Below are 16,089 nucleotides of genomic sequence, written 5' to 3' on the forward strand. Positions count from 1 at the left end.
GAAACCTTATACCGTTTCAGACAAATGGCTATCCAACATCTTCTTAAAGACTTCCAGTGTTGGTGCATTCACAACTTCCGGAGGCAATTTCTGTTCCACTGATTAATTGTTCTAACTATCAGGAAATTTCTCCTCAGTTTTAAGTTGCTTCCCTTCTTGATTAGTTTCCACCCATTGCTTCTTATTCTACCCTCAGGTGCTTTGGAGAATAGTTTGACTCCCTCTTCTTTGTGGCAACCCCTGAGATATTGGAACACTGCTATCATGTCTCCTTTAGTCCTTCTTTCTCTTAAGCTGGACATACCCAGTTCCTGCAACCGTTCTTCATGTTTTAGTCTCCAGTCCCCTAATCATCTTTGTTGCTCTTCTCTGCACTCTTTCTAGAAAGTCTCAGCATCTTTTCTACATCGTGGCGACCAGAACTGAATGCAGTCTTCCAATTATGGTATTCCAATTAACCAAACAATTATGGTTGTAAGTCATTGTGGTCATAATTTGAGATACCTGTGACTGTAAGTCAATTTCTGGCCTATCTTGTTAAGTGAATCCACTCAATTGAATTGGCTTCCTTTTTTGCCAGAAACCAGCAAAAGCCATTGCAAATTGCAGTCGCCCTGATCACCAAAAGCCACGAGCAATTACAGAATGCCCCAACCGGCTGTAAAACTGAGACTGACCTGAAATGCAGACAGGTGACTGTCTGATGCAGTGGGCGTTACAGGCCACGAAGCACCTGTTGTAATTGTGGTTGCGAAACAACCAATCATTAAGCAAAGACTACCTGTAAAAGTTCTTAGCTTTTCTGGAGGCTTAAGGGGCAATTTGTGCGTATTTCAAAGGCAGTTTTGCATAGTGGTGAAGGTGATGGGCTATAAACTGGGAGACTCTGACCTGTAGTTCTTTCTCCCTCAGGCATGGAAGTTGGTTGTGTCCCTCTCAGCCCAACCCATGGGGGGGGGGGGGGGCTGTTGTAAGGAAAATAGGAGGCAGAATCATATTTCTTTGTATGACCCTATAATCCCTTGCTCAGGGGTGGAGTCAAGCGACTGAATGGAGCTGAGCATTTACTGGCCGGATGACCTTCTTGACACCTAAGCGGAGTTCACAGCAGGTATTTTCTCTTTGCACCCTGCTAGAGAAACACCTGTCGCTGCCTAGGATTGAACTCTCAACCTTCCAAGTTGGAAGGGCAGCATCTTCACCACTAGGCCACCACAGCTGCTCACGCAGGATCGTTATATAATGGTGGGATAATGACGACGACCAGAACCACCATCACCTTCTCCAAAGGCCTCAGATGTGCTACTTCAATCCTCTTTGGTGCAGAAGAATCACATTTCAGCAGCCCAGATAGGGAAGGCGCAGATGGGCTCCATTTTCCACCCTAAAGAGGAAGTCAAAGTTGATTCCCGATGCCAAAGGTGGCATTCTGGATCCCCTCAACTCTGGCCTCCCTCGGAGGGTGGTGCGTAAATAAAAATGACAGCAGTGGGTGAAGAGGCAAGGAAGTGTGTGCAACCCAAACCCATCAGCTGCCTTGCCTGTCCCGAGCCTCGTCATTCTCTCCCCTCCATTAACGCAACCACACGGCTTCACAGTTCAGATCAATATTGTCCTCTACATTGATGCTCAAGACCATTTACATCTGCTTTTCCCCCTTACGGCAAGCACGGATGGCGAGCCGTAAGCTCATCCAATCTTTATCTGCACCTAAACAAAAGAGAAACACTTTTAGTTTTATATTCATTTAATAGTTTACCAATTGGTACAATAAGATTTTTTGTTTTAATAGGCAGAAAACATGAATAAATTTTGTTTTACACAGTCTTGAGAGCAACAAATCTTACTGTAAAACACAGAGCAGTATTATATACATTCCTTTACTGATTTTTTTTTTTTAATTTTAATCGTGTCAATATCTTCAGTTAACTCCTACATTCTGGGGTGGGTGAGGAGAAACATTTTCCAATAGCAATTTCTACATCGCTCTTACTGGATTTTAAAAAAAGAGAGGGAGAGAGAGAGAGAAAAGACTTGTGTCTTGTCAGTATCGGGATCAAACTTCTAAAACGTGGACAATTTTTTGCTAATTACTTCCAGAAAGAACTTTGGAAAAATTCAAAGGCTGTGCTTAGGACAAGAAAGCAGTTACAAGGACAGAGAGAGAGAAAAAAAGGAAGGGAAAACCGACTTAATATTCAGTTGTGACTTGTTAAATCCAGTTCCACATTTTTTTAAAAAAAATCAACCTTATCCTATTTCCTCCCCGATCACTTTTGCTAACTTTATACACCATCATCAATAGAGATTTACAGTAGCTAGTACCGTGGGGATATTTTTAAAAAATACATTAACTGTGAAATCATAAATTGGAGAAGTCATTTTTCTCTCTCTCTCAAATTGGGTCCATTTTACATTCCCAAATGCATTTCAGGATTTTCAAGCCACAACTGCGTGCCAAACCCAACGCAAAAATATTATCGTTTTTCAACCGCTTTCGATGGATCGGGGTTGTGGAGTCACGGGAAGAGAGAGGAACGAGAAAAGGCCGTTTAAGGACGATTTGACCAACTCTTCGACTGACATAAAAGAAAGGTAAAGAGGCAAAACAGAAAGAGCAGCAGACAGAATAGAGCTAGAAAGGGTATACGGGAGATTAGGAGAAAGGGGAGGACAGTGAAGCCATCGCCAAAGCTTTCAATAGACTACAGTGCTCCACAGCTCTTGACAACTTGCTAGCAAACTAGTATTTTGTGGTTTTATTTTTATTTTATTTTTTTTAAATTTTTATTAGTGCTCTGGGCACATCATTGGTCACACCACACACCAAAGTAGGACGGCTTTGAAAACAAAACGAAAAACAAAAAAGTGTAAAGTGCAGATTGTTCCAAGACTCGAGTCAAGGATATCCAATTTTGGTCAACTTTTTTTAAAAAACCTGTGGACTTCCAACGCCCAGAATTCTGGGAGTTGAAGTCCACGGGTTTTTAAAGTTGCCAAAATTGGACACCCTGGCTTAAGTTTTGGGATTGTGTTCAAACCACCACCACCGCCCAAAAAAAAAAAAAAAGGAAAATAAAAGTATGCACTTTTTTTCCAGGTGAAAGAACCAAAAAACCTCAACGGAAAAAAAACAACCACCCTGGATCTAGGACTTTTTACGGGCACAGCCTCAGCTCCTGCAGTTCTGGAATGGTTCAAGAAAAACTGCCTGCAACTGAACAGACACCAGAGAACCGTCTGTACAGAAATCTGGCATTTTGTAGCCACTTTGCCCATCATTGAAATGACCAAATGCTTCAATGGTGAACGTTTTTTCCTCCCCCATTTGGTTTTGCGTTGGAAAAAACGTGGCTTAGTTAACTAGTTAAACCCACAACCATCCCTGAGAATGCTTTACTGATGATGGACTATTAAATTTACGGGGCAAATTTGCAAGTTCCTTTGCTCCCAAATAAATAGGGGGGGGGGGGAGGCATTTGGCTTCAATTTCTATTTGCTGTTTCCGTAGAAAAACACAATAGTGGTAAGCTCCCATTAGTAAGGTACCCTTGTTTCACGGATTATGTAAGTACAGTTACTTCCACTTTAAAAAACAACAACATCAGAGTCACTACATCTGGCCAAGAAATATTTTTCAGCTGTTATCAGGAATTGATAATATGCTCAAAAAAAAAAAAAACACCCCAGAACACCATCCCGCTTTAAAATAGAAAACCTCCAATATCCAAGGTCTAGAAGCAGGAAGTTCTTTTTGACCACACCCAGCCACTATTCTGGAGCTACCTTTGGTCTCCTAGTTCCTGGATAAGAAACCGAAATGCCCTCAACACACACACAGAAAAAAAAAAAAAATCAGTCGGGTGAACCAATATTTGTGATGGAACTTTCTTTTCTCTTGGCATGCATTTCAATCCTCCAATGTTTCTGTGACTTGGGTTTAAAGGGACATATTTTTGCTTTTATGTTTGTTAAGTTAAATAAGTCATGGAACAAATAAAAGCAAATCACCATTTCTTTTAGAATAGGTCCAACTGACAGCTTGCTACATTAATATGTAGTGGATTGGGGGGGGGGGGGAGAGTAGAAAAAGATTGGCCTCATCAGTTAAGATTAGACTTTATGGGGAGTAAATGAACAGTTGGCCCATAATGCTAAGAAATAGAGTAAGTACATCTTATTAGGATATCAACATTAAAAAAAAATTCTTCCAATTTTCCATACTGAAATAGGACTGTAGCCTATATTTCCTCAAGAATAGGTTGGCTTTAAGGAACAAAAGGTGGCTGTGAAATGATTTAGATCAGTGTTTCTCAATCTTAGTCGCTTTAAGATGAGTGGACTTCAACTCTCAGAATTCCCCAGCCAGCATAGCTGGCTGGGGAATTCTGGGAGTTGAAGTCCCCTCATCTTAAAAGTGGCTAAAGTTGAGAGATACTGATCTAAAAACTTGCAAGCTTTCTGTTAGCATATCACTGTTTTTCATTTGCTGTAACAGGAATTTTTGTCGTAATGTTAAGAGCTTGCTACGTTCTCCACGAAACATTCCAAAATGCGGGAGTGCTTGCTTTGAGAAGTTACTAACTGGAAAACGGATGGGAGTGAAGAATTGCCCCACTTAATAAACCTCCAGCAGCTTTTGGGGGGGTTTGGGAAGAGGGGGAGAGGGATGATGGCTTTCCCTACTGTTGGCTTTGCACGAATCTGAAACCACAACGAAAGCCAACCGAGAGACGGCATTGACTGAACCCTCAGGAGTCCACCGGGAGATTCACATCTGACTGCTCCAAGGAGTAGCTAAGGGAGAGCAAGACTAGCAGCCTCCTATAATGGGCTTTGCGTGAAGCTACACATGGTAGAACGCAAAGATGTCTTGACAAACAAATTGTGGGGAAAAAAATACACACACATCATACCAAGGTTCTCTTCCTATTTTGCAGCCTGTTAGTATGAACATACTAACTTTCTTCTTCTTTTAAACGTGATAGAAAACCAAAATAAATATATATCCTATTGATTTGGCAAATACCATGACAGGGGGGGAAAAACCAGAAATTTTATTTGTTTCCATTAATTACATTTAAGATTCTAAGTTGCAGCGTTGTTTTAAATCTAGTATCTTTAGATTTCTTAAGCATACTTAAGTGATGTTACAGAGATACGTGTTTCTGAAATAACCCTCCCGCCACCCAGCCGCCCCCAAAAAGAACCCCCGTTATGAGTCACTTAGTAAATAGGCACCACCAACAGTAGAGTTGGGGATTCAGCTTATCCAGTACAGAATGATTTTGCTGTCACCAGTTTAAGTGCCCCTAATTCAACCAACCGGCTTTTGCCTTCTTAGGTCTGATGTGACCAATGCCAGCCCAAATTCTTAAACCTATGGTACTTCTAGACAACGTATGTAAATTTACAGTATACAATTTGGATTCACCATGCATGAATACTTTGTGTGTAACATTTAATAAGCTCAATCTACATCCAGAATAATTTACATGAAAGGACAATATTTATTTTAAACAGAGCTCAATGGGTAACCATGGTATCCGAGTGCATCCAGAGGGGGAGGGAGGGGAAGGAGGGGGGTCAGATGTAAATCCAATCAACGGCACTCCCAGACTTTTACTGTTTGATCTACGCTGCCGGTGACCACATAGGGTGCTGTCTTGTGGAAATCTGCAAGGAAGAAGGGGAAAAAGAAAAGAAAAAAAGCTAGTATGCATAGGGCAATTCTACTGAAACTGAATTTAAAAGATTATGAACTGATATCATTTGGAATGTGATCCAACGCCTCATATCTGCACGAAATTAAGATTAGGTCAGGCAATTTTTAAAAAGGACTACTGAATGAAATGAAATACTGTCATTTCTTATATAAAACATTAATCAATGTTTAATTAAATTAATAATAAGTAATATCCTAAAGCAGGGGGTCTCCAACCTTGGCAACTTTAAGACTTGTGGACTTAAGATTTTAACTTTGAGACTTTGTGCAAAGCTGGCTCAGGAATTCTGGGAGTTGAAGTCCACGCGTCTTAAAGCTTTGCTGACTGAGGAATTTGCTGGCTGTGGAATTCTGGGAATTGAAGTCCACATATCTTCAAAGGTTGAGCAACTGTCCCAGAGATATGTCTGTGGAGATTCTCAGTCATCCAGGTTCACGGTTGTCCCAAAGGTGCTTTTTCATAAAGCAACTGGACCTTCTTGTTTTTCTTTGAAGACGTTTCGCTTCTCTGACTGGAGGGTGAGGAATGGAAGGATTTATATGCCATTTATATTTATATTCCATTCCCCACCCTCCAGTCAGAGCTGAAGAAGTTTCTTGGATGAGAAGCGAAACGTCCAGTCGCCTCTGGCTGGGGAATTCTGGGAGTTGAAGTCCACAAGTCTTAAAGTTCCCAAGTTTGGACACCCCTGTCTTAGAGGGAGCTGCTCTTGCTGATCATCACCTCAGGAGAACGGTCAGCCTTTTATTTTATTTTTTCCTGGCTGTTATTGTTCCATCGCTAAGTTGTGTCCGACTTGGCGAGCCCATGGGCCATAGCATGCCAGGCTCCCCTGCCCTCCGCTGCCTCCTCAAGTCTGCCCAGATCTGTGCCCACTGCACCGATGACGCTGTCTAACCATCTCATCCTCCACTGTCCCCGTCTCCTTTTGCCTTCCATCTTTCCCAACATCAAAATCTTTTTCAGTGAGTCCATTCCTCTCGTTTGGTGGGCCAATGGTTTGAGCTTCATTCCCCCACCAATCCCAACACTGGAAGTTTTTAAGAAGAGATTGGACAACCATTTGTCTGAAATGGTACAGGGTCTCCTGCTTGAGCACCTAGAAAACTTCCAAGGTCCCTTCCAACTCTTGTTATTTTGTAATCTGGTACACTTTCTTGCTGCCCATAGCATTTGTGGAATTCTGTACATATGGCAGACTGGTGTTACATCTCCAGAAGTCTTAAGGCTGGAAGGGAAACCGTTCCTGGGAGGAAGCAAAGGAAGCATGTCTTTATCCGTTGCTTAAGAAAAGGAATTGTAACTGTTGGGAACCCTGATAGGAAGATGTCTGTGGAGCTTCTCTGTCATCCAGATCATCATATATCTCAGGGGTGTCAAACTCACAGCGTCATGATGGCATCATGTAATGTATAGGGACCTCCCCACCCCCACCCGCTAAACCGGGTGTGGGCTTGGCCAGCGTGTGACGCAAGCGGCCCATAGGCCGGGAATTTGGCAGTCCTGATCTGTCTCCAGTCTACAACACAGTCCTTTCGTCAGTTCCAAGAAGGCTCCACACCCATTTGCACCACTCATGATGACCCTGATAAACCTCCAGGTGGCCTTAGCGACCCTCTAAAAGAAGGCAAATGACCAGCTGTCTGCAAGGAGTATGAATCTTTCCATGCCTCACCATCCAGTCAGAGCTGAAGAAGGAGCGGTAAGAAGATTGTCAAGAGAAGCAAAAAGAGGGAAGGGAGTGGGAACCTGTGATTAACATGTATGGCAACGATTAAAGAAATGACTGGAATCTCCTTGCACCCGCTTAATGCATATACATACCCAATGAGGTAACAAAATGTTCATGCGCGTTAAGAGTCTTCATGCATCTTTTGTTCTTGTAGTCCCAGACACGCAAGGTCTTGTCGTCGGCACAGCTCAAAATAAATTTACCACCAGAGTGGAACAGGACACCACGTACCCAGTTATCATGGCCCACCTTTTAAGTGAAAATAGAAAAAGCCCAAAGTCACAAGCAGATCACCGATGGGACATCTGGGTAGGAAGAACACAAATCTGAAATCCAGAGTTCAGATCGTGTTGCTCCTTGCCCCAAAATTGGCCCTAGGCTAGAATTAACAGCACGTTGAGCTTCTTGGGTGGAACTGGTAACCTGTTTTTCTGTGCTTCCTTCGAGCTCTCCCAATTCTATTTATTCTGATGCGTGCACTTGGATTCCTCAGAGAACGCCTGAGCTCACCCCGTAAGAAGCGCAAATCTATTCCCTCATGTAGCAACTAGGCAGAGTTGCAAAGCAGATGAGCAGAGGATATTCAAGGAACTTACAAGGGTCATAAGGCACATGCCAGTGCTAATGTCCCACATCTTAATGGTCTTGTCTCTAGATCCAGAAAGCAGGAAAGGCCCAGGCTTACCACTCTTCTTATTCTATAGGGGAAGGAAGAAGAAAAAGAATCGTTCTGTACAAATTCGACAATTCTGTATGAAGTAAACAATGTGGAGACTTATGCGAAGCTCAAAATGTTTTTCCTTCAAGATAACCAGAATAAATACAACCTGAATACAGAAACCAGATAGGCACACAGAAATTTTGAGTAAGGCAAAGTTACTGTAAATTAGATGTCATTGCAGATTGTGTTGAAAGCATAAGGTGGTTTGTTCTTTGGTGAGAATTGATAGCATTCATTCCGTTACTGCAATCGCAGAAAAGGGGCAAAATGCCAGGCCAACTTCGTATCTTCTGAATCCTTGCCCGCCATGGCTGCCAGGATCCAGCAGAGATGGTTAAATTGGACTGGCCTCAGCCGATGTAAATACACGTATGACTCTTGCTTGTCTGAATGTATTTACACAGACCGTAAATGGATTAGCTTGAAGTGACACAAAAATGTGTGTGTGAGAGAGAGGGGGGGGGGAAGAACAAGAGAGAAAGAACAAGACAGAGAGAACAAGAGAGGTGGAGGGGAAACAAGAGAAAAAGAAGGTGCCTGCACGCAACCTACATTCTTAAATTTTCTGGAGGTTTTACCTCAGCAACTTTTGACACCACTGATCATGAAACCTTGCTACAACAGCTCAGTGTGTTATGAAATATGGTGGAAGTTTTATTCCTACGTGTAGGACCCTCCCCAGAAAGTTTCTAATGGGAGATTTCTCTTGAGTTGTCTATCCAGAGCCACTGGAAGTTGACTGTCTGGAGACTGTGTCATCTCCATGAGATTCAAGTTAATCTCTTTTCTAATGAATCTTGTGCCTTTCTAAGTCAGAGATCCTGTTGACAGGAGGGTTTCAGACCCAGGGATTAGGGAAATGTTCCCCGTGGCAGAAGGCATCGCTTCTCCCAAATGAAGACATGCATAACTGGGTGCTTTCCATGACTTTAGCCTGCCGCTAGAAACATAGTTGCCCTCAGTTGTAAGGAAAATCTACACCAAGCTTCAATGCTCAAGATGGATGCCTGTTATTTTGCTTTTCTGTTTTATTGAATGAATTTTGTTCTTTAAAAAAAAAAATCTTTACTGTGTTAGTTGTTGTTGTTTTTCATGATGGTTGCATGTAGGACTTTCTTATTATTCGCTCGCAAACTGCTCAAGCATCCTCTGGGAGGAATAGAGGTAGAGAAATAAAATAAAAAGACAACACAGCTACTTAAGGTTCAGCCAATGAACAGAAATTACCAATTTCAAAAAACCCAACCCAGCAAATCTGTCCAATTTAAGAAAATATGGCTCCATCGTAAACTTCTGTGCAGAGTTTCTTTTCTTCATTTTCACTTAACAAACTGATAACTCTGCCTTTATTTGGTTGGGGATTGTTTTCATTAACAGAGAAGACCTGTTGAGGAGAAGTGATTCTAGAACTGAGAGGAAAATGGTTTGAAGATGTCCCACAGCCAGACTAGATATTATAATTTTGCCCGTGTAAGAATCGCTGTATTTGGGGTTTTTTTCCTTCCAGTTAGTGGAAGAACCTGACCTGAATAACACTTGAGTCTCAAAAAAAGACCAAATGTAGTAATTCACTCATTTTTTTTCTTATCGAGAACGATATAATCCTTGACTCGGTTGTCCTCAGGTGAGTTAGATTCACAACACGCAAGGTATCTGACAGCACCACGTTGAGAGGAGTTTCCATTGATCTTCACAATGTATCTTTCCCCCTTCAGCTTTTTAACATCCAAATTGAAGAGTTGTGGTCAATTTCAGGGTAACTACTTGGGGATTTCTTTTCAGCGGATCTAAAAATAAGATGCTATCGATCTATTCTATCTGAAACAACTCTGCACCAGAACGGAGCGGTTCTTCTGTTCAGACACAATGGGGAAGATATCATTTGTATCATGCATCATCTTCCATTCATCAATGGTAAGGCCTTCTTAATTTGCCTCCTTTTCTCCTATACTCAAGGAGATCCAATTCAGTTAGAGTAGGGGTGTCAAATTCGATTTTCTTGAGGGCTGCATCAAGGTTGTGTTTGACCTGGGGGGGGGGGGCGTGCCCAGCTCGATGTCACTCGTGTCGGGGCGCCTGTGGTGGCCCCAGTGCTCTGCCAGCAAAAACGGGTTCCCAAGCTCCATTTCCGGCTGTGGCGGCTTCCTGCCATCCTCTGCTAGCGAAAACAGAGTTCCGGAGGGAGCTCTGTTTTCGTTGGCAGAGGGTGGCAGGAGGCAGTCACAGCCGGAAACGGAACTCGGGAGCCCATTTTCACTGACAGAGGCACCACGGGCCAGTTCTTCACTGTTTCCAAGCCGGGCCAGTTTTAAGCGCCCCCCACGGGCCAGATGTGGCCCATGGACCTTAATTTAGAGATTCACAAGAACAGATTAAGAGGCTCCTTTAAGATAACATGTAGAAATCCAGAATAAACAGGACATGAAACATTAAAGACCCTTAAGTAGCATCCAGGTCATAATTGTTGGCATGCTGGAGAAGAAAGCCTGGGGCACCTGACCATATCATTCACTCTTAAATGTCAGAGATTAAAAACAGAACTTCAGACACACAAGGCTACTCTTTAAAACCAGCATTCCACAAGTTGGTTCCCTCCAGAAATGTTTGCAATGCTGACTTGGAATTTTTCAAGGGAGGCTCTCAGAGGATCCACCCTGGGAAAGGCTGATTTATACGTTCAGTCAAAATATGAGCTTTTTCTATAACATTCTCTTCCCCCTGTTGACTGTTGGGCCGCCTTTTAAAAGCAAAGCTGGAATAAGGTCTTAGTAAACAGATATTGGGAATCTAACATTTTCTTCGGCCCTGGAGGCTGTTGGTTATCATTCCAGAATTGAGCCAGCACAGGCCTGGGGAGAAAAAATAAGGTCAGCTGAGAGAAATGACCACGATAGGAATGCATGGATATCCTTTTTAGAGATTGAAAAAGTTTCAAGTCTGATCACAGTAAAGGCAAACTGGTGGTAATCCTTTTATGGTGCCATTCTAAATGTTTAAGCCTGCGCGAGCTGCACTGGCTACCTGTGGCCTTTCGGGTGCGTTTCAAGGTATTGATCACCATCTTTAAAGCGCTCCATGGCAGAGGACCTAGTTATCTGCAGGATCGCATCCTTCCACATACGTCCCTGCGACCTATCCGCTCACACAGGGAGGGGCTCCTCCTGGTGCCGTCTGCTAGGCAATGCCAGCGGGCGACACCTAGGAGTAGATCCTTCTCTGTGATGGGCCCAACCCTCTGGAATGACCTCCCCCCAGACATTCGAACTACCACCGACCTCCGTTCCTTCCGGCAAAAGTTAAAGACTCACCTGTTTCAATCAGCTGGCCTGGCACTTTCTTAGTTTTACCTCCCAGGGATTTATTTTATTTTAGGGTTTGGGGTTTTAATTGTGATGTTTTTAGGATTAGAATTATTTATTTCTTAGTACAGCCTATCTCCCCTCCAAATGTATCTTAAATGTAGCTTAAATGTATTTAATTTTATGACTGGTTTTATTGTATTGACTGTACACCGCCCTGAGTCCCTTTTTGGGAGAGGGGCGGTCTAAAAATCTAAGAAATAAATAAATAAATAAAAAAAAACCCCAAATCCCTAGTAAATTTCTCAAAGGTGATTTTCCTAAAGGCAACTGGACTTTCTTGGTTTTTTCCCCTTGGCTTTTTTCCTTCAAAACGTTTTGCCTCTCATCCAAGAAGCTTCTTCAGTTCTTTAGCTCTTGACTGGACGGTGGGGAATGGAATACAAATATAAATGGAATATAAATCTTTGCATTCCCCATCATCCAGTCAGAGCTGAAGAAGCTCCTTGGATGAGAAGCGAAACGTCTTCAAAGAAAAACTAGGAAGTCCAGTCGCCTCTTGTAAAAAATAGCACCTTTGGGACAACCATGGCCTGGATGATGAGACTCTCCCGTCATTTAGTAAATGAATTTTCACGAAGGAGTTGGCATGCGTAGGAATTAAACCCAGAAGCTTCCTCTGCGTGTCTTTATTCACAGAAAGGGGGACAAAATGGTGATGGTACTGTAGGATGGGTTAGGATGGTGAGAGATGCATTACAAACACAAACTTCATACACTGCTTACATCTGCTATAGCAAATGCACTTCAATGCAGTTATGGTTCCCTAGGAGTGTAGTCAGATTCCCAGGCCAAGCAGCAATTGACCCAAAATTTAGCAATGTGGCCAAGCTATCACTACATCTACCCACTTTCACCATATCCAGAGTCAATTGGCTGAAATGGGTGGCTACTGAAATTAAACTAACTAATTAAAAATCCACCCTTTTGGTCCTTCTCCTACCAAGCTCTTTGCCTTCACGCCCTAGTAAGTGCGAGGCTGAGGATACCGTGATGTGGTTTATTTGGAAAAAACACTTAGAAGAAGCAACGGCTCCCTTGCACTCACTTCCAACGGATTGGAAAGCAACATGAAGAGCTTCTGCTGCAGATCTTCTGCCGTAGATGAGCAGTAAGTGATTTATTTCATTATTCAGAGCCTCGTACTTATGGCCCTTCGTACACTATGGCCAGAGGTTACTTCTCGGTGGTGGGCCTATTCAGACTCTCCTTAAAGAGGCATTCAGTTACATTTTATTGATGCGTCACTGAAATGCTAAAGCTAAAAACCTAAGGACAGATATCGTTACCAATCCCTCTGCTGCCCAAATGACCAACTGTCACTGTCCTGTATTTGAATTTAGTCGTTTTTTTAAAAATCTTTACTGTAATCTTAATTGTTGAGTCTATGAAAGTAGATAGATACACTATGGCATAATTCATATAGCTTTTATAGGTGGCCAGAATTTTGTTTGTTTGTTTGTGGAGGGGGGTGTCTTGTGCCTATTTTGTTAACCATGGCTTATAGTTGAAAGTAGGGAATTACAAATGGTTTTGAATAAACATTGATATCACTCTCCTAAAACATTATTCAATGGTTTGAATAAACATTGATACCATTTTTTTACAGAAAAAAATACTGCAAATGAAAAAAAGTTCCACCACCTACCTTAAAACAAGGGTAATCTCCCAAAGTAGCAGGACTGTGCCCAGACTTCCCCAATTTGATGCTATTTATTCCTCTAAATCAGAGGTGGTGAACTATGACTCCCTTTATGACTTGTGGACTTCAACTCCCAGAATTCCTGAGCCAGCATGGCCGGCTCAGCAATTCTGGGAGTTGAAGTCCACAAGTCATAAAAGGGCCATAATTTCCCCACCCCTGCTCTAAATGTTTTAGTCCTATAGCTTCCACAATTCCTCAATGAGATTATATAATTATATTGTAATGCATCAATAGTACAGGCAGTCCTCAACTTTTGACCATTCGCTTAACACAGGTCTGAAGTTACAACAGTCGAGAAAGAGTAACTTCTGACTCATCCTCAAAGTTACGACAGCCACACTACTGGAATTGCAATTTGGTTGCTTGGCAACTGGCTTACATTTACAACAGTTGCAGCATTTTGGGGGTCATGTGACCATGATCTGCAACCTTCCCAGTTGGCTTCCAACAAAGCAAAGTCAATTTGGGAAGCTGGATTCACTTAATGACCATGTGGTTTGCTTAAAGGCCACAGTAACATTGGTAGTAAAATCAGGTCCGGTCATGTCTCACTCTATGACCGCGTCAACTTATAAGTGAAATTCCTGTCCCAGTTGGGGTCTTAAGTCAAGGACTACTTGTATGATTCACAAAAAGATATTCAGACAATCTGATATCACCCAATCCTGCTTGCAATGGAAAACATTTCCCATATAACATACTAATAAATTAGAATAGAATAAATTCTTTATTGGCCAAGTGTGATTGGACACACAAGGACCTTGACTCTGGTGCCTAAGCTCACGGTGTACATATAAACAGCAAGTAATGGATCATAGGTCATAGTCATAAAGAGAAGATAAAGAAGATTTCCCTTGGAAGAAAATCCAGAGCATGTCAAGCTCTCAAGTGGAAAAGTTTGCCAAACCAATAAGGATGTTTCTCTAAGTGGAATCTCTCACCTCAGATCCTGTAGCTTCCAATATGGTGGAATAAGAGCTCTCGGGAGCCCAGGAAATACACTCTACTACATGCTCATGTTCTCTAAGTTCAGCTTTGCACTCCTTTGTTGCTACCACCCAGACACGCACGGTCTGGTCATTAGAACAGCTGGCAATCAGCGTGCCATCCTGGTTAGGTCGTACCATGCGGACCCATTCTCGATGCCCCGTGAAAGTCTTCACACAGTAACTGTTCACAGGAAAGAAGACATGTCTCATCAGTACAAGATTGCTACAGAGAATGGAACCAATAAAACGGACGGTCTGAGAACAGTTCAGGCGGCTGCAGGATTATTATTTTTTTTCAAGAGCTAACCTGTAGTGTCTTGCCAACTAAGTTTAGAGATTTTTGTTATTAAACTGGGTGTCAGGCCTGTAATTCTGTTCCTTTTAGGATCTTTGGCCTGCCACATAATTAAAACATATATATATTATGCTGTTTCGTTGGTATAGTAGTTGGGAGGGGGGAATAAAAAGGAGTAGGATTGTGGAATGTATTGTTATGAATTTCTTAGAAGCTCAAGGTCGTCTTTTGTCTCCGCACCTCAACACCTGGCCGGAAGAAGAGGGGTGTACATGCCAGCGTGGAAGATGAAGATTGGACCATGTGATGAATTATGGGGTGTGGGGAAAAATGATGAACTTTTAACTGGGTGAATTCACCGGGTGTACCTTAGAGTTGAAATTCACCAGCTTAATGCCAACATGCCTGTCTTATTAAATTGGAGTTTTAAGGACTACTTTGCCTTGGACAATGATTTAATTCTGCATGATATTTGGAACGCTGACACTGGGTTGGGAAGACTATGGGGATTTTAAATAAACAGACAATAAGGCAACTAGGGGTGGGTGGGTGGGAGAGAAAAGTTAAAGAAATAAGTAGGGCAAGGGTGTCCAAACTTGGGAACTTTAAGACTTGTGGACTTCAACTCCCAGAATTCCCCAGCCAGCATGGCTGGCTGGGGAATTCTGGGAGTTGAAGTCCACAAGTCTTAAAGTTCCCAAGTTTGGACACCCCTGGAGTAGGGGCATAAAATGGTCTCAGAGGTTTTCCAGGATAGCCACCAATATCAGACCAATCCTACAGAAAGTATCCAAAAACACTGGAGAAAGATGGGAAAACTGAGATCGCTTTCCTTGCAAGTCTAAAGAAATTTTGGTATCACACTGGGCTACAGCCTATGAGACAAATGAGAAGAACTAGGCTTATATAAGGCTAATACAAAGTTGTTAAATCGGAATGGAGTAACCTAGCAACGCAGGTTGAAGGCAACACCTGGTTTTTGTGCGGAAAGCCAAGGGCCATGTTTTAAAATTGAGACAACCAGGATGAAGTACCAAGCCAAGTGATTTCAATGTTGAGCTGAATGAACACAATCGCTCTCCATGCACTGAATGGTTTTCTCCCTCTGATTTACAAAAGTACAAGCTTCTCAGACATTACATTAAATCAATATGTTTTCCTCCCTGAACAGAATTGTGGCTTTTTTAAAAAAAAAAGTGTGTGTGTGGGGGGGAAGAATGTCACCATACTAGCCCAGAGCTTTATAGTGACAATTTGCCTTTATTTCTCACTTGTTCATCCCTGTGCTAAAATATAACAGCCACGCTGGCTACACAGACTGGTGTGTTCAATACAATACAATAGCAGAGTTGGAAGGGACCTTGGAGGTCTTCTAGTCCAACCCCCTGCCTAGGCAGGAAACCCTATACCGTTTCAGACAAATGGCTAGCCAACCTCTTCTTAAGTTCCTAGTGAACCTTCTGCTTAAGGCGATAATACAGCAAGAATCCAGGTTATGAGACATTGGAAAGGATGTGACCAAAGGTGAGCGTTCGATATGTGGTCTCCGGGAGCAAACAAGA

At 42.4% G+C, this 16,089-nt stretch overlaps 1 protein-coding gene across 1 annotated transcript in view; it reads right to left on the reverse strand.

The window, feature by feature from the left end:
* Positions 1-1,729: 1,729 nt before the first annotated feature.
* PAFAH1B1 (platelet activating factor acetylhydrolase 1b regulatory subunit 1) overlaps positions 1,730-16,089 on the reverse strand; it is a 66,771-nt gene continuing 52,411 nt past the window's right edge. Inside the window, exons 8-11 of the mRNA XM_081941448.1 lie at positions 14,185-14,413; positions 8,055-8,156; positions 7,551-7,707; positions 1,730-5,676 (exon numbers count right to left, since the gene is read on the reverse strand). Coding sequence (XP_081797574.1) covers positions 5,603-5,676; positions 7,551-7,707; positions 8,055-8,156; positions 14,185-14,413 — 562 coding nt within the window. The 3' untranslated portion in view covers positions 1,730-5,602. The remainder of the gene's footprint in view (positions 5,677-7,550; positions 7,708-8,054; positions 8,157-14,184; positions 14,414-16,089) is intronic.

This window comes from Natrix helvetica (genome assembly GCF_964273705.1).
Source record: "Natrix helvetica genome assembly, chromosome: 2".
In the NCBI taxonomy this organism is placed as follows: Eukaryota; Metazoa; Chordata; class Lepidosauria; order Squamata; family Natricidae; genus Natrix; species Natrix helvetica.